At 34.4% G+C, this 24864-nt stretch overlaps 3 protein-coding genes across 8 annotated transcripts; all 3 read left to right on the top strand.

The window, feature by feature from the left end:
- Positions 1-150: 150 nt before the first annotated feature.
- Positions 151-11518, top strand: LOC104902152 (uncharacterized). Its single transcript, XM_010689848.4, is given in 16 exon segments — positions 151-447; positions 576-653; positions 2274-2323; positions 2454-2507; positions 3867-3919; positions 5317-5389; positions 6110-6171; positions 7132-7200; positions 7813-7862; positions 7865-7920; positions 8423-8490; positions 9229-9329; positions 10285-10380; positions 10489-10556; positions 10904-10949; positions 11211-11518. Coding segments are annotated over 16 exon segments (1074 nt in total). The 5' UTR covers positions 151-378; the 3' UTR covers positions 11292-11518.
- A 2225-nt stretch (positions 11519-13743) lies between these two features.
- LOC125492567 (small polypeptide DEVIL 10) lies at positions 13744-14489 on the top strand. The gene has a single exon (XM_048635200.2). It carries the CDS (start codon positions 13999-14001, stop codon positions 14164-14166), a length of 168 nt encoding a protein of 55 aa, XP_048491157.1. The 5' UTR covers positions 13744-13998; the 3' UTR covers positions 14167-14489.
- A 93-nt stretch (positions 14490-14582) lies between these two features.
- Positions 14583-22984, top strand: LOC104902149 (tRNA (guanine(37)-N1)-methyltransferase 2). 6 transcript variants are annotated; one of them, XM_010689844.4, is made up of 12 exons: positions 14583-15639; positions 16024-16135; positions 16244-16341; positions 16935-17039; positions 18209-18271; positions 19367-19440; positions 19644-20163; positions 20282-20350; positions 20468-20623; positions 21075-21181; positions 22395-22469; positions 22575-22984. In XM_010689844.4, the coding sequence occupies exons 2-12, from the start codon at positions 16041-16043 to the stop codon at positions 22641-22643; spliced, it is 1431 nt and encodes a 476-aa protein (XP_010688146.2). In that variant the 5' UTR covers positions 14583-15639; positions 16024-16040; the 3' UTR covers positions 22644-22984. The 6 variants fall into 6 exon arrangements, with proteins under 6 accessions (XP_010688146.2, XP_010688143.2, XP_010688145.2 ...); XM_010689841.4 differs by having other exon boundaries at positions 16000-16135; XM_010689843.4 differs by having other exon boundaries at positions 14584-15639; positions 16027-16135.
- The last annotated feature ends 1880 nt before the right edge of the window (positions 22985-24864 follow it).

The following is a 24864-nucleotide window of genomic DNA, read 5'->3' as shown; positions in this document are numbered from 1 at the left end:
TCGGACTATGGAATCTAATCACAAAAACACGAACTCTACTAGACTCATAAAACAAAATCGGATGTTAACAAGTACACTCACTGTACACACAATGGAATCTAATCAACTTACGCTTAATTGAAAAGAACTTTCCATGTTCCGTGTAACTCAAACTTTTTCCCAATATCTCAATTTCCCTCTTATATTTGAACCTAAACACAAAAACACGAACTCTACTAGCTAGACTCATAAAACAAAGTGCACACGCCAAACAAGACTTTTGTTCGGCGATTATCTCTCAAATTCTCCGCCATTTTCATAACCTCCATAACTTCACGCCAAAATTCCTCAAAATCTGCAAATTTGAGTTTTCTCTCTCCTCATTTTCCGTCTCCTGTGATGTCGCTTTCGTCTGAAACTCATACTCCAACTGTTCATCCTGTCACCATACCATTCTCTCACATTCAAGTATTTCTTCATCTTTTCATTTTTGTCTTCAACTTTTTAATTTTTGTTTCATATTTTGTGTATATTGATATTAAATTTGTTGATTGTTTTTCATTTTTGGTGGAATATTTTGTTGTAATTGAATGAAGGATAAGAATGCGGATTTATCAGCGTTGATTGAACAAGGTTTTGGACCTAACGGACTTGGAATTATCTCAATTTCCAGTGTAATTTTTCATGTTTTTACTCGTTTTTCTTTATGATTTTTAATATTTATGAGTTGTTGATTAATATATTTCTCTAATATATGAAGTATATATTTGCTTATGATCAAATTGGAAGCACAAGTTTTTGTTAGTTGATTGCATTTATCAAGTAAGAGTTAAATTACGATGCCAAGTTTGTTGGTGAAGGCTTAATTTCTTTGTGTTATCAACTAAGGCTATGTTCTTCTCGGCTTATTTTGGTTGAACTTAAGTTAGTTTTGCTCAACTTAAGTTATTTTTGTTGAACTTATATTCACCGAATTTCACTTATTTTTGCTGAATTTAACTTTATAAAGGAATGAAAGTGAAATCAGGCCATATAAGGCCTTGAACTTTGTCTTATTACAACGATGAGTTTTGTCTTATTACAATGACATGTATGTCCTCTCTTATACGGCCACTTGTTAGGCTTTCTTGTAAAATCGTCCTAGGATCATGTGCACCCGTTTTAGGGTCATGTGAGCTAGGGTTGGTAGGATTCTGCCATATAAATACAGGCAGTGTAGCCGTTGGCAAAACATGAATCAAATGAATGAATGAAGTGAGTGAAAAATATTCTGTGCAAGCGTCACTTTGAATGCTTGCAGCTATTAACTTACAAAGTTCACAAACTTACTTTTGTTGAACTTATGTTTATTATTTCTGCTCAATTTATTCATATTGAACTTATTTTTGCTGAACTTAACTTATTTTTGGTGAAACTTATTTTAATAAGTTGAGGAGAACAAAGCCTAAGTTTGAAATTTGGAATTCGCGCACAATTTTAGACTCTCCTTGGATATAATTTATATTTGATGATTTTTTAATGGATATAGAAAGGGCTAATCATTTTTTAGGACTTGTTTTGCATTAAGCTACAATTAGAGAGAACTGAAATATGATTTTGTTTAATTTTACATGGATCTTCCCATATGAACATCCATCATAACCACAGTTAAAATAGTTTTCTTTGCATGTCAAAATGTGAAAAGATGAGAAGATATGTGATGCACATTCAAATGGGACATCACATGATTGAATTAAGCACACTTTCATTTCCCTTCTCTTACATTTATGACCTTGTACCAGAAAGTGCTAGTGTTTATAAAAGCAGCTATTCTCAAACAAAAGTAGCACTTTTTCAAGCTTGACATGGGATGTGTGATCTAAGGCAAAAATTTAGGAAGTGGTAAACTGCTGAACTATGCCAAGCATCATGTAACCTAGGAAATAAAGTCTAGTGAGATTGAATGTTGGGAGGAAGACCGAGGAATCCATGGACACAAGTAGGAGCCCACTTCTGTGTAGCCAGTTTTTGCTGTACAACTTCTTGGTCTTATCATTCTCAGTGAATGGACAAACCTGTGTTCTTTTTGGAGGTCAGGGCCGGGAGTTGATTATGCAAGCTTTTGCCAAATTGAGGCTCTATCTTCTGCAATGTTTAATAGTTGATCTTGCTACTGTCATGGTGCAATTGACGCTGCAGTTTGCAATGCATACAACTATACAAGTTAAACTGGTGTTCTTAGATGAAAGAGTTCCCTTACATACTGACCTCAAATTAATCATTTTTTTTAATTTTATCAATCTATCTTTGTGTAGGTTCCAGGTTATTCTTCATTGCGCCAGGCTCTGCTGCATCTTTCACCCAAGTAAGATCTCTGATATGGTCCCTGATATATATGTAAGAGCACAGAGAATATATGGCTAGCTGACAAGTAGACTAAGAGTGAAGTAGCCTCACAACTTGGACGATCATAACCTGCAAATTTCTTCTTTTAGATTAGCCAAACTTCCGGAGGAAGAGAAAAAAAATCTTGAAGATTCTGATAGCAGGTAATCATCTAACAAGTCCCCGTGCTGATCACTGTCATATCTACCTTCTTGCATACAAAGCCATATTCTTTCCTGTCATGTTTGCAAATTGATCTATTGATTGGTCCTTCGTGCTAAAATTTCTTCCTTCTTGTTGTACTTTTTTTTTGCTGTTGCCAACTAATATGTGAAGGCAAGCTGAGTAAGACGGAGGACTGATTTTGCTTTTTACCAGATGATGAGAATCATACCTTCTGCGGAACCTCATTTGATGCGTTAGGACTTTGGAATGATAATATGTTTCAAGTCTTGCTTTTACTATAAATTATCTATAGTTAGGTGCCAGTTGTTTGTTCTAGAACATTTTATCCAACAAGATGCAAATAAATTAAACCCCTTTTTGTGGGGATCCGCGTTTCGTGTGCAGTCATATTTTGCCCAATTCTGTATATAGTTCTCACTCCTATTGGGCACATGTAAAGTGGCAACGTGTAATTGTGCATTATGCTCTGATTCGGTACAAGTCAGATTTAGAAATCTTTATGATTTACTGGATAGTCTATGATCAAATTTTTTAGTAACATCAAACAATGCTTATTTGCCAATAAAAAAAAATCAAACATGTCTGCTTATTTCTTTGATTCAGAAATTGTGATTCACATGTAAAGAAGACTGCTTTTTTGTTCCATTTAATGAAAAGAGTGGAAATGTATCTACAACATTGATTGGGTTATTGCCAATACCAATCACTAATAGAAAGATAGAAGTTGAAACAAATAACTCTCATTCCCCATAACAACAAAACCCTTAAGAGTTATTATATTTATCTCTATGTTTATAAAATGCCTGATGGGCCATGGATAATTTTTTTAAAAAATTGATGTTGTTCCAATTACAATTCTTGTGGTAGTAAGAGATGTTTTTCTTTGGCTGGTAAGTATTTCAGAAAATGCTACTTGTTCTGCTATGTAACATTTCACTGCCTAGTAATGCAAAGGGCACCAGTTAAAAGGCAAAAGCTATTGAAAAGTGTCAAAACCATTTGAAGGTCAAGATTTGCAGTTGTTAAAGGATACTTTTGTTGGCTGCTAAGCTGGTGGATGAGACTGACCTTTTGATTACTTTACATTCCAAGGTAAAAAGATGCCTGTCTAGGGTGCATTTAACATACCTGCACTTTAATAACATTGGAGTGGACATCCAAATCTCTTAATTGGCTGTTTAAAACCTTTCCCTGTGATGAAGAAAGTTTTAGGTCATTCTTGGCATAGACAAATAGGCATCTTATGAGGAACTTTTTTTTTCCTTTCAAAAAAGCAATTTTACTATACTTATGTTCCTTGTGCTTCAAATTTATGGTTCTTTAACTAACATTTTCAGGTACAACTTTGGTTGGAGTCATGGGAAAGAGAAGCTTGAATCTGGGAAGCCTGGCAAGTTCTTTTATCTTTAAGTATATAAAGTTGTATATGCTGTTCTCTCCTTAAATAAGGGGTATCACTTTTGGAAGCTCTTCAAAAGAGAGAACCCTTTCGACTCAGGCTATCTCCACTTTGACTTATTTCAGGAACTTAGTACTTGTTGTCTTATCCTATTGAAATCTGATGAGAACAGGCTAGACTAGAAATCTAGAATGTTTCAGACCACACCAGAAATTTTCAGACTACACCAGAAATGTTTGGACCAGTTTAGAAAAGGTTCAGACCAAACCACATAATTTAGTCCAGTTTAGATTACTCCCTTTGCTATATAAAATACTCCTTCCGCCCCCTTTTCTTTGCCCCATATTCCCGATGACCCCAAAAGATTGCCCCATAGTTTACCACCACTTTACTCTCACATTCACTCTATTTGATCCCACCATTTTTGCATTTCGTCAACTCTATCCAACCAATAAACAATCCGACTTGTGTGGACCCGATTCACACTAAAAATAGTGTGGACCAGACCCAGGCACGTGACCCGCGCTCAATCCTCATCCTTTCTTTCTTCATCCCTCATACTCAAAACTGACATACAAAGGAGAGAAAAATTGAAGATTCTTCGCTTCCATTAACCATGACACTAAACTTGCGAACTCCATTTCTTCTCTCTCATTCTTACTGTCCTTTTCTCTCTCCTCCATGCAATTCTCACCATAAAAAGCATGTTTCTTCTGCTTCTTCGGAACAATATCAAACCTTCTTCTTCTTCTCTCGCTTTCTGGAATTCTTCCGCCATTTCCGTTTCTGTCCGAGCTTCTGCTAGCGAAACTCGAAACGACGTCGCAGATGATGAAGAAGGAGAGAAGTTAGTGTTGGACGATGAGTTGATTAGTCGAGCGTCAAGTTTGAAAGATGCGAGCGAAGTTCTTCAACTGATATACAACAAAATGGCAGAAAAGGAGGTTTCGTCAGTTGTACTGATTGTTATAAAATCATTTTAACACACCCTATATCACTTTAACATACACTATATCACTTTAACATACACTATATCATTTTAACACACACTAAATTACTTTAACATACACTATATCATTTTAACATACACTATATCATTTTAACATACACTATATCATTTTAACATACACTATATCATTTTAACATACACTATATCATTTTAACATACACTATATCATATCAATATACACTATCATAAACTCACGTGATATGGATCGGGTGCACACTAATTAGTGTGCACCGGGTTCATATTAGTTTTTTTAACCAATAAAATAAGAAAGTAGGTAAAACTCAAAGGAGCAAGCAAATTGAAGTCCTGAGCAAAGCATCTTTTGCATGCTGTTCTTCAGCTGTCTTCTAATTATTTTATCAATCTTCTTATACTGCAGATATGTTGAAAGGATCCTTCTACGCAAATCCTATATTAGATGTACCTACAGTGGACCAAACCCTTATTCAAAGGTAATGCTACCTTTTCTGGAATATAGGATGCTTAGCTGTGGCTCTCCTCTCCAGTCAAGATACTTTAATCATTTAGTATCATTATGCTAAGGCTATTTTGGTAGCTGTCTTGAATTATCTGGCTAGGATTTCAACTTTGAATTAATTAGAATTAAGCCAAACCTATTCAGTATCTGAGTAATTTCTTATTATTATGTGATGTAGCCGAAAACTTTGGAGAGAGATTTATGTGGTGTATGTTCTACTTACTTTGATGGTACCTTCTTCTCTCTCGATCCCAATATGCTTTATTTTTGTCAGATGTTTTCTCTCTACTTTTTTTTGGGTTGGGATCACCCCCATTCACCTACTTTTTTCTCTATATTTTTTACTTTCCTTGAAATATGTGTAAAAACCAAATGGTGCAAAGATTTTGGGACAGAGGAAGTATTTAGCTCCAAATTTTCAATTTTGACGAGCAATACATGCAAATTGTTTAGAACTTGTATAAACAAGAAATTGATTCGTCATTGTTTCACTTTTTGAGTTGCCCCAGTTTTTCAGACTATATAAGGATGTAGTAGGATTTGAGTTAGTTGTTTCATATTGTTAAAATCTCCTGTACTTGGTTGCTTTAATCTTTCAGGCCTTTACTCAAGGTTGAGAAAGTTTTCTGGGATGTCAGTATCTTGAAATTCAGTTCTATAAAGTACTGTAACTTGTTCATTGTCTTCCTTTTAGGTACCCAGCATATTGTGGGCGGAATATATGGCCTCATAGTGCCTTGCCAGAGCTAGAAGTTGGTAAGTTTAGCTCCCCCTCCATTGGTCGTTGAAGTGCACATACATACTACATACACATAATTTGTTACTAGTTTATGTGGTGGCTGCCTGGTGCTTAGATTTCATTTCTGTGTCTTTTCTTCTTCAATCAATGTTGGTTTAAAATAGCTACGCTGCAGCACCAAGAGGATTTCATTTATTTTAAATAAAAAACTATATTTACATCTATCAAGCTGAACTTAATCAGCTCCTCTTTTGAAGAGTGTGACCATTTGCTTGTGACGTTTGATTCTGGAAGTGGCGTGTATATTCATAGCACACTTTCCTACTCTTTTTTTTTTTCTCCTAATGTATGTTTTTTTGGCCAAGTCCACACTTTAAGTAAACATTTCTTGGTCAATTAGAATATTGTAGTATTTTTGTATCACCTTCTCTGGTGTCAACTGAGTGTTATTTTTTTTTTTGTTCTTTTTATCTTTCCTTTGTGTTATCTGCTTCCCCCCCTCCCCCCCTTCCTCAAGCATCTTCATAGTTGATCTAGGTGAAAGTTAGGCAGGGTCCAGATGGTTATACTTTTTTCCCAAGGATTGCTTATTGGACAAACTGATCCCTGGTTCATCCACGCCAGGTTTCAAGCTTTTAGATGTTGGTTTCTTTAAACCTGTTGGCTGCAGACCAGTAGTTTTCTAGCTTTTCATTACATTAGTCTTTAATTACTTCTGATTCTTAACTTTTATGATAGATCATGCAATATTAGCTGTTACAAGCTTTAATTACCCCTAATTTTAATTTTGATCTCTATAAATATCCGAATGTCACTCATGTCAACTCTGTAACCCGAAATTTATTATAACATTCCCTTGTCTTGCAGATGCACAAAATTCTGCTATAATACGTGAATGACTGCCTGATTTGCTTAGGCTCATCATCTTTTTGTTCTTACATTCTCTTGTAATATAAATGCTGTTTGATAACTTGCAGCATTTAAAGCGCTTGGAAGGATTATGCTTGATGTTGGTCTGATGGTGGCATATCACTGTGATCGATACGGTAGATTTTATATTAGTTGTAATCCTTAGTATCTCTCACTTAGCTGCTATACTCTTCATCTCTTGTGAGTTGTACATATCTCTGTTTCTGGTGTAATAGTCAATAGATGTATGAGGATGTGTTCCTATAAAGATCTCCAATCATGCATAATATGTATTTTTGCTCTGTCTGCCTTTTTTGCTACTGATACTTCATTATTAATTTATCCCTTTCTTATAAATTGGCAGTATTTGTTAAGGTTCACTTGTAATTTCATAAATTGATGACTCAAGATGACCTACTAATTGGGATATAGCCTAAAGCTTCTGCTGTATTACATGTTACTTTGTGATGTTCATAGTTTTTATGGCTTCCAGTTTCCTAATTTGAGTTTGCAAGATAAATGGAATTCAAACAAGCGAAACCTAGGTGTTCAGCCACAGACAAGGTCTGCTATTCATAGATAAACCTAAGAAGTTTCATTTCCTTCAGAATTCTGTAGCTGAAGTGGCTGATGTGTAAACTGTTTTGACTATTTATGTTGTCTGGTATGAAATTTTTGTGCCAGTGAATCATCTTTTCTGTTTGTTCAGTGGACATGAACTGCGTGCAATTTATTTGCAACTTTTGCAGTATCAGAAGGCATGAAAGTGAGATCAGATGTAGGTCTTGAACACATAATTCATCGTTCTCGCGCTGTCATAAAGGTCGACTTCTTTATTATTTCCCAACTCAGGAAAGGTAAATTAATTTTCCCTTTGTGTCTTTGATATGACCTGATATTGGGGAATCTTTGCTGCATCTTGTCTTACAGCTAGCATTAGCAGTTAGCAGTCTTTCAGCTATTTTTTACTGTCCAGCGGTCAAGTGCCTACTAGTCGACTAGTCGTAGTCTAAATCTAATTTTGATCTACTTGCCTTAGAAGAACATAGTTTAATGAAGAACTTGTTATCAAATTTGGCATGTATTTCCCATTAGAGGTAAGAAAAGGGAATTCTATATATAATTTTATATTAAAAGATATGGCTTATCGTAATTTGTTTTAGTGTCATGTCCTATGGGCTATGGTAAGTGGATATCTGAGGGAAAATTGCTAGCTTGCACATCCTTTTAGTAATTGTTGGAACATGGAAATTTGGTAAATCAGTAACTCTTTATGGAAATTACTCCAAGTTTTCATTTATTTATGAATCATATATTATACGGCTACATATGTATCACTAACGAGCTTACATCCAACAGTGATCATTTAAAAGACGACGGGATGTCTTCCTGGTGTGGATGGCATACAGATCATGGTTCCCTGACAGGTTTGGATTTCTTGACACAGCTGATTTACTTTTTCATGTCTATCCTGAAACAACAGCCTTTTATTATATATATTATGCTGTCAACTGTCAAGGAGAAATTCAATCATTTAACACTTAAATTATGCTCTAGAATACTTAAAACAGTTTCTTGAAAGAACTTATCTTAAAAGATGTGCTATATTTCAGAGTTTGACTGGTTTAGTTGAGAGAATGATTCATATTGTTTATTACATCTGTTTGTCACCTGCGTTGTCAAATTATTATATTGGAGGCTTACATATAAGAGCTTGACTTAGGAAACGGGTATATCAAGATGCACTCTCTGCGACATTACTGCTTGGAGCTTTTCTTTCCTCCTCTTTCCTTGATGGTGGTGTCTTATGCTAAACAAGTTACAGGGTGCTTGAGGTTCATTTTGCACTAGACATAGTTTTACTTACAATGGGTCTAAAATAATTTTCTTGTAAGGAATCCAAGATTGCGGTATTGAATTATGTTACATTCCTATAGTTCCATTTTAGAATTGTAGGACTTCTGCAAATTTGGAATCTTGTGGAAATTCTCCTCCTAGTTCGTGGCCTCCTTTGGTTTTAATATTGCTGAATTATAAATCTGACCTCTCTTACTTTTTATTTACTGCATTATAGTAGGGTATTCGTCAATGTAACTGCTGTATCCATTCTTTTTCTTGCTTTCTTTTTGGCTTCTCACTTCTCAGACATAAGCTTATATATGCAGGTCTTACATGTGGCATGTTTTTGAAAGATGGAATTCAAGTAGCTTGCCCTGATAGAGCTGCTGGTCTTTATGTAAAGACCAGAAATGATAAAATAGTCAAGGTATACTTTCAGTTCCTGACTCTCCTGTTCTTACTGCATATAGAGCCTACTATATTTATAAAATATTTTTCTTGTAATAGCTAACCTGTTGCTTTCCTAAGGGAAGAATTAGTTATTTGATTTCGCTGCATCATTAAACTCCAGATGATTTCAGATTTATAGTAATTAAATTGTGTGTCTGACTCTGGTATTAGAAACTGGAACCAAGGGGCACTTTGTTGAACATGTTTCAAAACTTAATGAGTACTTGAATGATCCTGTTATCCTATTTATCTTGTAAGTTTTCTAGATGTATTTGTGCAGTTCATATGTGGTTTAAAGTACATTTAGGAAAGAGAACACTAACCAATATTTTGATCACGGATAGGGGTCTCTGAAACACGGTTACTTTGTCTGCAGAGTGCACATAGATTTGGGAGTAAATACTACCTCTGTTTTTCTTTTGATGCAAGTATGCAACATTTGATTATTTTAGTCCACTAACCTAAAAGGCAAATGCTGCATCTTAAAAAAACAGAGGATTATTAGTAAATTGTAGAATCAAATTGACTTGTGTCCATTTGTAATCCTGTGAAATAATGTATACAAAGCATTCTTTCAGCTACGAAATGCCAGTAGTGTATTGTTGAGGATTATCGAACCATTATGGTGTGTCAGAATAGGGGCCTAATGCAACCCTCTCCGCAAGACCATAGAAGTGGATTAGCAGAAGATGAAGGAAATTGGAAAAAAGCACATATAACAGAAGGCAGTATCCAAAAGGATGCATTTGTCTGACCAGAGTTCCTGGTCTCTCTAGCTCATTGACATTCTAAGTACAGCTTGGGCATTGACAACAGCTGATCAGAATAAAAAGGCTTACCCTTGATACATGACTCTTGTACCAAAAGATGCAATCTGTTTACTCTAGAGCACTATAGTTATGCAAGCTAGACATTGACCTTTCTAATTGTAGGTTGTTTTCGGAGAAGCTGAAATAGCATATCAGATTGGTGAAACTACCGAAATACTATCAGGAGGATACCTTCATGCCACGCCACATTGCGTCCGGGTGCTGATTACTTTTCTTTGTTTGCAGATCAATTATAAATTTGAGCTTTAGTAATTTTTCCGTGTTTTATACAAGATCATATAGACCTAACATGAAACTTTCATTCAGGCACCGACTGGAAATGGGGTATCTGGTCTTGAACGGTCAACATTTGCATTATTCATGCAACCTGATTGGTATGTTATCTTTGTAGTGAGGAAACATATCAAGATCGTTTCTCTTTGTTGCTTCAATTATCCTTGACAGAATAAGAAAGCTTTAAGAATTCTTTATTGCAAACTGATCTAGGCTTGGCTGGTGTGTGTAATATTCCGGCAAGCTTCATCATATATACTGACATTGAAGAGAGTGTATTTTGGATACTATATGCCCCGCCTTCTACGTACCTGAAACTTCTTTTTCTTGACTGGACCCCAAAAGTTTCCTTTATGGAGATTTAACTACAATCAGCCATGAACTACCCCACTTCTGTTTGATGAAGTTCATTGTTTATCACTGTGTAATGAAGCTCCTCTTCTTGTAGGAGTGAAAAACTTAAATTTCCAGAGAATATGCATATCCACAAAGAGGTAACCTATTTTCTCCTCCTATTCTTTCTTTTTGTTGTACACTGTTGTTTGTCACGCACTCACGCTTGCATAGTGAAGGCCTGAAGGGATCTAGTTAGCTTTCTGATTTTGTGCAATAATTTGACATTTGAAGTTGCTGTTACAAACTGGAGTATCTTCTTCTCATCTCTTTTTTTACTCATTCTACTGTTAGTTTATGCTCTAATATTATGGTCTGAAATACGATCCCTGCTTTCTAATTTTTTCTTTTTTTCTTTTCAGTTGATTCCTTCAAATAGTACTCTCACTTTTGGAGAGTTCACGGAGAAGCTTTTGGACAAATACTACCACCTTAAAAGGTGAAGAGCTGCTTTCTGGGTATGGTTTCAGGGGTAAATATATTTAAAATCTAGACTTCAAGATCTCAATAGTACATCCTTCAAGTATAGACTGATGACGTAAATGTCAAACTACTGACTTGATAACCTTGGTATTATATGATTAAGAGAGTCTGTCAAGTCTAACTTAACAAGGTCTCCTACAATGTAAATACATACTTCTATGATTATATGAAGGCCTTTAGTTGTAAACTATACGGTTCTTAATGATAGTATTGTTACTGGTATAATAGTATTATGAAGTATGAGTACCGAACTTTCCCTAGAAAAAATTGCATAAAGAACATTTTCTATGCAGAACAAGAGAAGGGAGGATGGTCGGCCTATCCCAAACAAATCCCAACTGTCCTTCTGATCTGTTGAAAACAGTTTGGTAAATATCTTAACTCTTCTTCCTATAAGACAGAGGCAGGATTTAGGAAGCTTGCCTAGTGAGCATAGTTGATCAATTCCACCAAGCTCGATTCAGGTTACATTAGGCATTTAGGCCTGTCAGATTTTCAACCTGAATGGTCTCTTATGGATCATTTTTAGTCTTAGGCTGTTCAGGTTGATTTGCCCGGCCTGATTTTCTGTGACGGGGCCAACTTTCCGTCCGGTAGTGTTGCTTCCTTCCCCCCGAGCACCTAGGTTGCACATAGACGGATACAGATACGGGTGCGGATTCGGGTACGAGGACAGAAAACGGCAAGATTTTGAAATTTTAGGAAAGGGTACGCGTACCCATATAGGATATGTATCGTATCGGGTATGGGTACGAGTACGAGTATGTGACCTAGAAGAAGTACCCATGCTAGCCGAGCACCACAGGCCATAATGCGCATTGTCATCAATGTGCACAATGGCAAGAAACCACACTATCATAAGTAATGTTGTTCAAGAGCCAATGACCATTAGGCCCATTAGGTCATTACTAGTACTATGAAAGTGAAGCTGAATGTATTTTTGTTCCTCATAATGTTCTAGATATGCTACCTTATACCAAAGAAAAGTCAATTATAGTGTTCCTGAGAATATACCACTTGGATCTGAGCATACATATATATACGTTGCACCAAACTAAAACGTTGGATAAGGTGGGACCAAATGTATGGCTACTTATATTAAACATGAGAGTAGTGGAGTAATATTTTTTTCTAGAATATAGTTTGCTCTAGCTGACTTGCAGGCACCAGGCGGCGCAACGAGCAATAAACAATAAAAATAAAACAAGAAGATGGATCATCATCAATTTTGGCTCGATTTGCATATTTTTTGGCTAACTTTTTGACCATTTTGATCATAACAATTAGTCCATTGACTATAAATTATTCTAGAGAGCCGACATTTTCTTTGAGGTCCCATTCTAGAGGGCCGACATTGTTAATGCCTTTGGTGGTTCATATGGAAAACCACACAAAAAACAGAATAGCTGAATTAAGAGTTATAGATTGTTAATTTAGTATAAATTTCATAAAATTAATAATCTAAATTTTCTTATCTTGTTTTGGGTACTCACGAGTAATCAATCTCTTCTCGAGTGAGGGTGTTTGGGTGTGATGTTCATTTTACTATTACTCTTATTCTTAAGTGTATGGTCTGCAAATATCGGACTTAAATGTTTAAAAGGTGCTATATATTATTATACCCTGTATAATCACATAAAACCTCTTTTACAACTTTTTTGTTATGGAAATAAATAGTGTTAATGTTGATAAATATTGATCTTTATGTATTAATCCTTAAAAAATAATATTGAATGAATATAAAAGTTTATATAAGTTGGTGATAGAAAATTGAGGGCACACGTGTGAGTTTTCATGGACTTGAATAGTATAACAAAATTGCCGTTTTATGGATTACATTAATAAGAATTGTAATCATGATTCATGCACGTACAACATATTAATCCTTTGGTGGAACCCTTGTTTCTATCTTTTAATATATGTTGTGGGAGCTCTCTTGATGAGCTCACCTTTCCGCTCATGTACATACAACATATCTATGATTGTTGTATCCTAGTTTCCAGATTTCTCTACACTTCGCTTAATATTACATAATTTTACATCATATATCTTTGATTTTTACAAGATATTTCTAAATACATCATCACTTGATTTTTTCACTTAATCCAAAATTTTTCTAGACTACATACACTATATTTTTCATTATTATACATCTAGATTTTCTAGATTAACCTCTAATAATTACTTTGTCAAATACTAGGGGTTATGAGCCGAATGCATGTAACACCATGTCTTGTGAGCTAGAATCGTATGAAAAATCATCTGTATTATCATTAAAAATCTGTACTATTTTTTTTTCTTTGTGAAAAAAACATTTTCCAAGTGCTCAAAAACAAAATTCAGCTGCGTGGATTAGACGTGGAAAGGTAGTATCACACGCTCATACAAGCAAAAAAAAGAGAGAGTGACAAATAGTGGGGACTAGTTTTAATTAGTTGTTATCCTACACGACTCTTCATTGCAATTTTTTGTTGTACATGTAATCTAAGCATTATATCACGTTGGTTTATTTTTTCTATTAATGGACCACACTATCAACTTGTCAACAACGATTAAGTAGACTATATATATATCTTTTAAGTTTTCACATTTGATTCATTCACTTACCATTTACCAACCATACCATACCATACCATACCAAAAACACACCTTCTCTTTGCAGTCACCATGGCATTTTCCTACCTCCTTCCTACACCATCATACTCTCAAGGCCACCACCACTGCCACCGGAAAACGAGCTTTCGAAGGCGGTGTTTGACGATTGTAAAGCAGCACAAGACAAGAATTTACATCTTACGGCGTTGTGTTACTATGCTTCTTTGTTGGCATGAATGATCATGAAGAAAATTGTCCAAGTTTAAGTTATGGTGTTTTTACTTAAAAAATCATGATAGTATGATAATTGATACCTCTTCAATGGTGAACAAGATTATACAGGGCTTTAAGATGGAGATGGGTAGGACTTTTTGGGAGCATCAGCAATTAGCATAGGAAATGGAAAAAGAAATTAGCAACTTTTTCCATGGTGTATATACATATGTAGCATGTAGGACATTTATTTTGTGTAATCTCATTTCATGTTAGCTAGTTTACATAATTACATGATAATGTACTCCTATTTCTATATATCAAATAGAGCACATTGGCATTGAATGAAACTTTTTTTTTTTAACAACCAAGGTATTCACCGCTGATAGCAGTGATTAATCCTCTCGTCCCGGATGCTCCACTTAAAGGTAAAGGGTTGACCAATAATCTCTTTCTATTCCCAAAAGTCGAGGATCGAATCCCCGACCAATTAGTTAAGGGACAAAGTGAGCAACCAACCACTATGCTAAAACCACTTGGTTAATGAGTGAAACATTGAACTACTCATAATGTTCATCACTAGATCTCAAAATATCCGAACCATGTATATTCCTTAAAAACTACTAGTTTATCACTGCATTATGCATATTACATTGGTGATTTTGTATGATATAAAAGAGAGTCGAAGATTTTAAGACACTGTGCTTCATTTTTTTTTTCTAATTGCACTGTCCTTATAATATGCTACTATTTCAAATCACCGTGATAATTTAGTACAGACTCGTTTATTCATACCTTTTAAGATAATCACTCTAGATTATGCCATTATGTTACTTCAATTACACTTGCTCAACTCCATTTCCAAGTTCTACAATGTTTTTTCAGGATTCATTTTTCGATAATTAGTTTCAATTATAAAGTTCTTGCTATTGTAAATGCATTCCGACAAGTTGAAGATTTTCATAAAACTAAGTTTCACAAGTAACAAAATTACTATACTTCAAAAAGTTCCAAGAAAGAAGGCTACAATTTTTTTTGCACCCAACTACAATTCTTTGTTTCCAAAATTCCAATCATAATTACATTCAAACTACTCCACCAACATAGTTTTTGCACCCAAAAAAATTACCAAAATTGTTAACACGATTTCATACCTTCTTATATGATTGATTTACTTTTTCACGGTGTTTGCTATTGAACATGGACCTCGATTTTATTTTATAAAACTAGTCTTATATTGCACACTATGCGTAATGAAAGTATATAAATCTTTTAAATATATAACAGAGGTGATACTATAGTTATTTTTTTAATTTTAATTTTTTAATTAAAACAAGTAATTAACCTTCTGTTTTTTTCTTTTCTTTTTTTCCTTTTTTGGGTATTGCCTTATAATATAATAAATATTTACTAATTTACCCCTCTTATGAACAACAATACACCAGTAGTTTCCTTTTAGCAGTTAATAGAAAAAAGCGGCACCCCATCTCCGAGCTTATTGTAAGATTTTCTCTCTCATTTGTAATTCATTATAGAAAATTTTGGATTAATATCTTTTACTGAATCTGTAAGTAGAATGTCTCTAAGTAAATTGTATTGAACCAACAATAATATTGAGAAAAGTTTCAATTTTGGTAGCTCAGTTTTTCTATGCACACTAAGTGTTCGATGAAAGTCTTCAATGAAGTTGGTATGAATTTTTGTGGGTTTTGAGGGGGTTTAGTTGAACCCATTAAATTAAACTCCCTTTAAATGCACAATTGGCTAATAATTTCAGTTGTCCGCTATGATTTAGTAAGCAGAAATTTATGATGTTTTGAAACAATGGTTTTCTTGAATTTGTTTTTTTTTTTTCCTAAGTGAAGAAGATGATTTATGTTGAAGCAGGAAGTAGAGTAGAGATGTTGGACAAAAGTAAATTTGATGTGAAGTATGATCTTTGGGCACTTAGAGTCCCTCGTGAAATCTGCAAATCTGCCACTCGAATCCTTAATGGGTATGCTCATGTTTGATGTTACATTGACTTCTTACATATGTTGTCTTTTCATTTCCGTGTTTTTTTTTGGTTTGTAGCTTAAGTTTCTAATGAATTTTGTATATGCAGGTACTTGCTAGATAAGCCGCGTGTGAAGCCTGTAGTTGAAGATCCAACAGCCGAAAAAAATCGTTACATGATATTATCTGAGAGGATAAAAAATCAAGGTGATGTGATGTGAAGTACAATGTTTTGTAGCTATGGTGCTATGGATACGTCTCCTATATTTAGGGCTCAATTAATGGCGCTTTTGCGAGCTTTTTTGTCGTGTTTATTTTGATTGTGAAGTAATGCATTAATTCAATCAAACTAATGGACATTCCAATATTCCTTATAGTAACGTATCTATATGCTTTCTTGGTGGCAAGTTCATTCAGCTTTTAGAAACCGCCTCTTACTTTGCTGCTGGCAGGCGTGGCATTCTCAATGTAGAAGCATATATGTTGGATTGATCCATACCATTACCCCCAATGCACCCAACTTGGCTCCCGTGTAGCGTACAAGCGTTGGTGTGGTTAAGTGTATGTCTTATCTAGTACAATTGATGCAAAAGGCAAACGACTGACCTATTACACAACAACTTAGTAGTTTTTAATTAATCTTAATCTTAATCTTAAGTTGAAAAATTGTCCCTAAAAGTTTCTTTAACTTTGTTTAAGGAGGGGGGGGGGGGTTTATGATTAATCATCTTGCTTAATTAGCTGATGAAGTTGATGCTTTATTACTTTTCTGACTGTTCTCTATTCTGCTTGATGAACAGATTTGTCTGATATCCCTGAGCAAAAGCTTGATGAGTTTCGGAAGCTGTGTGAAATTGAAGTAGTTCCTTACTCATTGATCCTTGGCTATTCCTACTGGGGTGCAGGTCAGTTGCATGTTCTCTGAATGACAAAATAAAAAGTATAGTTTGGGTCCATCTAAAAGCTGCTTTACATGTTGCTCTTCTATTGAGGACCCTTGTCAATGCGACAATGCCTATGCAGAAAAATCAAGCATCAATGATTTTAGTGTATGTGGGTGTATATCTTATTCTGTATGCTGTCTTTAGTATGGCAGCTTTGTTAGCATCTCATTGTGCTTAGGAGGAGTTTCAAATATATAGTGTAAGTGCTTGCAAGTGCTAGCTATGAGTGAAAGTGGTCTTTTAGGATCTTTTGATGTAGTTACTCCAATACTAGGAGTCTACTTACATGATAATGAATTTGAAGTTCTAGTTATGGGATTTATAATTTGTTTTAAAGTTGCATTAAGCAATAGATAGGAAATGGAAAGATAGAATCGGTAAGTTGCTAAAGTGATGTCAGACCTGAATGATTATGCGGGGAACCTGCTAATAATTATGGTATCTGAGTGGCCTTGTGAACAGGAAATATGTAGTCCTCATTGAAGCAAATTTTCTGTATCTGACTCAAATTGTAATTTTATCTTCACATATTGCACATTTGGATTTTTGTGGGGCTTAACTTGAAAAATAGATATAATTCATCCATAATTATTATGAGAAGTATGATGAAAGTAGATTTTGTAGAATAAGCAGGGCAATAATATGGTAAACATAATGGTCAAGTAACGTGACTATAAAGAATAATTTTAAGTAGAGATGAAGGGGGCTAGTGTAATCATTGGTGTTATACTTGAATTAAACCCTTTTAGAGTTTTGTACAATGTCTAAACTTAAGTCTTGATCCGTGCATTGCACGGGGTCAAAGATCAGTTGATGTTCAAAATTAGCTCTCTGAATACATTTTTGGGGGGTTACTGTTTGTTTGAAACGCTGTGTAACCTACTATGCATGCAAAATTATCCCTGATTATGGCTTAAATCTCAAAATTATTGTTGAAGGAGCTTATTTTTGTGCATAAATCCCATGGTGAATAATTATGTACGTTGCTTTCTGTTCTGATAGTTTTCTACGAAAGTTAGATGTAGGCTAAATGGCTTTTGTATCAGTGTCAGTGAACCATGAATTTGCTTTTGAAGAAGAAACAACTGTTACATTAATCTCTTGGCTAATGACCTGTAATTCATTTACAGACCATATTTTGAAGCAGATTCTGCCTGAAGGAGTTGAGGTGCCATCATCGTTTGAGACAATAGTTAAGTATTCACTCTGTCCAATTTTCTTTGGAGACGTGGCTTTTGCTCCTTTGTCTTGTTTTACTATCTAATTATTGAAGTGCTTTTGGAGATGTTGCTTTATCAAACAACTTCAGCAAACAAAGAAACACCCTAGTCAAAGAACATTTTTTTGGAAAGAGTTAGTATAACACAGTGAGAAGGGATTTGGATAGAGAATGAGTAGTTCAAAACTAAAAGAAAAAAAAGCCTGTAGACAAATGCCAACCTCATTAATCATCATGGTCGTCAGTTCCCCTTTAGGGTACATTCTCTTCACCTAAATTCTCATGAACTAATTTGAACTTAATTGAAAAGAACTTATTGAAGTTAATTGTATAAGGTGTTAAATCTTATCAGAACTTGACTGAACTATCAATTTTTATTAAAGTTTATTTGATAAGGTGTTAAAACTTATCTGAACTTAAGTGAACTTATAGACGTGAAACTTTTTTTTTAAGGGGAAGAGAATGCACCCTTAGAGGCTTAGAGTTAGACTGTAGAACATGATCTGAAAAAATTATGTAAGACTTAGAAATTGCGATAGAAAATGACTTTCCGTGTCGTGCAGTATATAATCGCCTTCCTCATATCTAAAATAAGTGTCATGTTAGTTTTTTTGAATTCAAATTAAGAACTCTTAAAAATAATCCAAGTTTCTTCAATAACAACCTTCATTTAGTGATAGTAGTGGATTACATCATGTGAGGTTCCGTGAGGGTAAAATACAAAAAGTATTTGAACTTTTGTATTGAAAATCCAAATACCATTAAAACTTTAGTTCCTGATTAATGGAGTATTTGAATTGTTAAAACTAAAAAGTTACCCAAATACCATCACCAGATACATACTTTAAATGGTGGTAGTGCCTTACATTTGAGCTTTTTGAGAGGCTAGTATGTAAACGTGTGCACTATAATTATTGAATGTCAATTATTTTGGATTTAAATAACCAATGCTAAGATGATGTAATTCTGGATTAAAAAAGTATCTGAAATTGGAGGTGCTAGAAACTTTTTTGGCGTGTGCCATCCACAAATTTGCATCTTGTTGACATTTATTCTTATTGTTATGCAGGTCATATTGTACATTTAAATATCACCGATGAACTAATTCCATACAAGGATGTTATTGCAGAGGTCTTTTATGATGTATGTATACTTGTTCCTGATAGATTTCTGGGGTAACTGTGCCCTTTCTGTTATTGCCTATGCTTATTGCGATTATTTTAAACAAAATTGAAAATAATGAGAGAGCTTATTCAATATGATCTCCAATGTTTAGTTCAATTATTCCCGATAATGGTCTCAATCGGTTCATCTTCACTTGACACAATTTTCTTTGTTATTGTCAGAAAAATTACCCTAGAATCAGAACTGTGGTTAATAAAGTTGGCACAATATCAAATGAGTTTCGAGTTCCGACATTTGAACTCCTTGCGGGTGAGAATGATATGGTAACAGAGGTGAGGCAATATGGAGCGAGATTCAAGCTTGATTACAGCTTGGTATATTGGAACTCAAGATTAGAACATGAGCATATGAGACTAATTTCTTTGTTTCAAGCTGGAGAGACCATTTGTGATATGTTTTCTGGTATTGGTCCATTTGCTATCCCAGCAGCACAGAAGGGATGCTTAATTTATGCCAATGATCTGAATCCAGATAGTATCCGTTTCTTGAAGATCAATGCAGAAATCAACAAGGTCCATGCTTCTATCTTGGCTTACAATATGGATGCAAGAAAATTCATATCTCAGCTGTTGACTGTTCCTGTGAATGATATTAACCCCGACTCTTGTAAATCTCTTCCAAATGCTTCTGATGAATGCAGCTCTAAGACCAACAGCGAAGTAGACTGTAGTGATACTGAAGGTAATACCTGAGATTTACAACTCAACTTTATCACTTTTGTGAACATAATTTTTTCAGTGTCACTTAATCTGGGAAAATAGGTTTTTAAGATAAGTTACAGTAATTCGTGATTATGCAGCAGGTGGTAGCACAAAGATGGGTCCATCTATCTGTGCTGCCAAAAGGCCCGCAGAACGTTGTGAAGAAGGTATACAAATATGAGAATTGGGTATCGTGAGGTTATTGTATGGCATGTTACCTATAATTGCTATGTCGTTTTTTCCATGGAAACATGTATGGCTAATCTTATGCCTTCCTGTTATAGCTACACTTAATGGAACTACAGCATCGGGTGTTTCTGGCAGCAGAAAACGTGGCACTAATAAGAGGATTAAGGGTTTTGAGCCTTCTGTTGTGAAGCCATGGAAGCATGTTGATCACGTGATTATGAACTTACCTGCATCTGCATTGGAGTTTCTAGGTAATAATGCTTACCTAAACTGTAATGCATTATATTCTTACTTCTCGCAGATGATATACCTTCAATATTCCGAACTTAGTTAATTGAGTTTCTATTGTGGATCTTGTATGTTACAAGATTAATCATGTTGCTGGTGTTCTCCATCCACATATAGGGGAGGAGAACTACTTTATGGTTAAAAAGAAAATTTCTACTAGTTGCTTATGGTGCTTCTATATTTGAGTTTTAATAGAGCTTCAGGTTCCATTTATATATGACAAAAAGCTGTTTTCTACTTGGTAGCAGTTTTTACCCTAAACCTTGCCAGAAGCTGAAAGGGCAAAGAGTTTTATCATTTGAGCTGTTTATAAACATCAACAAAAAGAAGTTGTTGATAAAGTACGTCGTCCCTGTGCACTTTTGCTGTCAAAAATGAATTAACTTAAGATTATTTTTCCCATTTTATTTTCAGATGCGTTCAATGGTCTGATCCGCTGTAAATTTTGGGAGGGACTTCTGCCTTGGATTCATTGTTACTGCTTCATCCGGGCAAGTGAAACTGAGGAATTCATTATATCAGTAAGCAATAACCTATATATGCTCTCCTGTGTTCTCACTTTTCATTTCCATGATAATTTCTTGCTATTTTCCTTTTCCCTTTCCTTGTCTATCCTCCTGCTAAATAATATCTTCATAAGGAAAAGCATTTTCCTTATGAATTTTATTGAAAGGATTGAGTCGTGAGTAAAAAGTTAAACGGGGGATCCCAACAATTTGGGACATTATACTTTATAGATAATTAGATATTAGATGAATTGTAGCCCACGTTGTTGAAAATGAGTTAATATGATTTCCTACATTTCCTTCATGTAACTGCCAATTTTCATCCTCTATTATTATTGAAAAAATATATAACCTTCAGCCGCAAAGTAATTGTTATGCTGTCTTAATTTCTAGTATAAAGGATATAATACTATATCACTAAAAAGCCTTTTATAGATAGTTGCACTAGTTTTATACTCTTCCGATCGCTTAATCTAAACAGCGGTATTTTAGACTTTCAATAATATGCCATATTCATTCTAAGAAAGATAATAATGTTTTTCAAACATCCTAAAACAGTATATATAGTTGTTATTTTCAAATCTAGGGAGTAGGACTGTATGAGTATAAAAGAATATCATTACCACGAAGTATATATAGTTTAAGGAGGGTAATTTGACCCCTTTGTAGAACTTGTATGGATTGGAAGGAGTAATCTTTTTGATGAAGGGACTCATCCCTAGTTTTCTGTCTCAAAATTCGTGAAACTATTGAACATAAGACTCTCAGAGACATCTATACCCGGTTGAGGCCAGAGTTACTATTATAGCAGGTGAATCAAGAAGCTAAGAATATGGGAAAGGCACAGAGATCTATAGTAATTGAAGCCCTCAATTTAGCTTGTTCGGTTAGATGTTTTAGCTATTTGATGCTCTTTAATTTTGTTCATTTTGTGGCTGGCAAAATATTCGTGGATCTCAGCGTGTTCAGTTAGCATTCGTGGAGGAAAGGGAAGGAAAAAGAGGAAAGAGAAAGGTCGGTGAGGGGAGGGAATGAGTGAGCTTCCATTTTCATTCCAAATCTTCCTATTCAAACATAGTGTTAGCGCGGCTGTTTGTCTATATTTCGTGGATGATTAAATGCTTTTTTCTCTTCCTAGTAGTTTTCCCAGGGCTTCTGGACTGTTATTATTCTTCTGTACGGATCAATAATCGATATATGAACTATGCATATTTGAATTACTTTGCAGGAGGCTGAATCTAGGTTGAATGCAAAGATACATGAGCCAGTCTTCCATAGGGTTAGAGATGTTGCACCAAACAAGGTAATATGACCTATTTTACCACCTGTATAACGACTATTATATGCCAAGTTCGTCAAGGTATGCTTTATTCTATGGCCTTTTTTAATAGACTTCTTTCTTCCACAGGCAATGTTTTGCTTAAGCTTCAGACTCCCGGAGGAAGCATGCATTCATGAAGAAGCTGCTATATCCTGAATCATCTTCAATATTGTCTAATGTTTACGAGTTTTTGGATATCTATGGTAGCCGAGATTGAGTTCGAGATCGAGCCAAGAGACAGTTTCGAAGTAAAGAGAAATAGTTACCCAGATTTAGGCCTGTGATTGAGTCTATGTAGTGAAATTTGCCCTTTTTTTTGAGAGAATGCTTCATTTTATTTCATTTTCCAAACTACCAAAATAGTGCCTTTTGGAATTCTGGTTGTGATACTGACAGTTCATTAGTATTTTTCAGTTTAGATTTTGCTTGATGTTATGAAAATTTTTGGCACTTTTGAGTAGGGAGGGAATTTTATATAGCAAATTATTTTTGGAGAAGATTTTATTGGTGCAAATGTGATTTTGTTGTAGAATTTTGCAAATTGATAGGTTCAGTACTTCAGTACTAGTATACTCCTTCCCGTCTTTATTAGTTTACCCGTATTTTTTTTTGGATGTCCCTTGTTAGTTTACTCGTTTCTTTTGTTTCTATTTTTGGAATGAGACCACTAACTTTCCATCATACATACATTCAACTTTAATAGTAGTTTCTTTTTCTGTGTATGTCCTACTATAAAACTTTGTGCAAAAAAAACGGGTAAACTAATAAAGACCGGAAAGAATAATATTTAGTGGAATAACTAGTATTTCTTTTTCTTTTATTTATTTTTATTGAACTAAAAAGATTTGCAGTACTTTAGGACAAGATTTGTCGTGTATGAATTATGAACATCTCCTTTGAAGATGTGTAGTACTACTTTTGTAGCTATGAGTTATGATCATGGCTTGACTTTTGATGGTTACATCACTTTATTGATAAGTTATCAGAGGTGTTATTCTTTTTACTTGATTCAACATTAGTATTCTAATCTCACTATCCTCAACTGTTTGTGAATATTCAAAATAATCTAATCTAACCTATTTAAATTAGTTAACTATAATCGTATTAAAATTGTTAACTAACAATAGCTTTGATGACTTCCTATTAAAACAAATAATAATTTTAATGATCAGAATTAACTCAAAATCACTTTAGATATGAAGTCGGATAAAGTCAATACAAACATGAATTCTTCTAGGATTTCAAACTTGGCCGAGTTTGGTAAGACATTAATAGCGCAATCAATTAATCAAGTTATATTATGCAACTCATGTATATTTAAAGGGACTTGTGTGGTATATACATAGTCAACAAAAAGTGTATAAACATATTATAGAGTGTGTATATATGAGTCGAACGTACAATTTACTTAGACCTAAACTTTGTAAATGTGTCGGTAGCTAGTTAATTAATTTCATGTGCAAGTACACATGTAAACTATACATAGACATATGTAAATTTTCGCTTCAAATGATTTATATTCGAACTTGAATTTATAGCTCATCTTTTTTTTCAGGGGTGAATTTATAACTCATCTTGTACATGTACACGCTACAAATATATCCTTCAAATCGAAACTATCTAAGTTAGCTAACAAAACTATACAGTATCATCTAAACCTCTTATGAATTAGCATGATAATAACTAGATTTAGAAATCAAAGCAAGAACCAAATTCACATTGATCTCTATAACTTTGGTGACAAAATTAAAATAAATGTGCAGTACTGTACTATGGGAGACAGGAAATTCTTTATGTAAATCCTTCCAAACTGGCATTGCACCATTACCCAATAATACCAATTGCTCTTTACTGAAGATAGAAAAGTTGAAGCAAAAAAGCTCAACTTTAACAACAAAAAAGCTCAACTGTTTAATTTTTATTTACATGTTACTAATTAATAACTAAAGATGAAAATAAATTAATTAAAAGGTGAAAAAAAAAGAGAGGAAATTTTGCATGAGCATGAAACACACGTGGACTGAGGCTGGAAAGTTGGGATTTCAGACGATTCTTTCCTGTATGTTCTACCAAAAGTAGAGTTAAATGCTTACTGAAGCTGATGCTATATGTAGAGCACTTGCAGCTTTACGTAGGGTGGCTAATCTTGTCCCCAATAGTGTAGTATTCTTTAGGGGCCACTACATAAGATTTGCTCCAAACATTTTCATTTTCTATAACAAATCTTAAGCACTACTACTCTTGAATCTTGGTTCTTTTTAGTGCACATCATGTATTTGACCTTATCCTAACTACCTTAATTTTACAAAGTAATAGAAAATTAATGTAGGTCATTGTAGGGCTAGTATATATCTCAATATGAGAGTTGATCATGAAG

The sequence above is a fragment of the Beta vulgaris genome, chromosome 8, assembly GCF_026745355.1.
Source record: "Beta vulgaris subsp. vulgaris cultivar EL10 chromosome 8, EL10.2, whole genome shotgun sequence".
In the NCBI taxonomy this organism is placed as follows: Eukaryota; Viridiplantae; Streptophyta; class Magnoliopsida; order Caryophyllales; family Amaranthaceae; genus Beta; species Beta vulgaris.
This window is presented reverse-complemented; position numbering and strand designations above follow the sequence as displayed.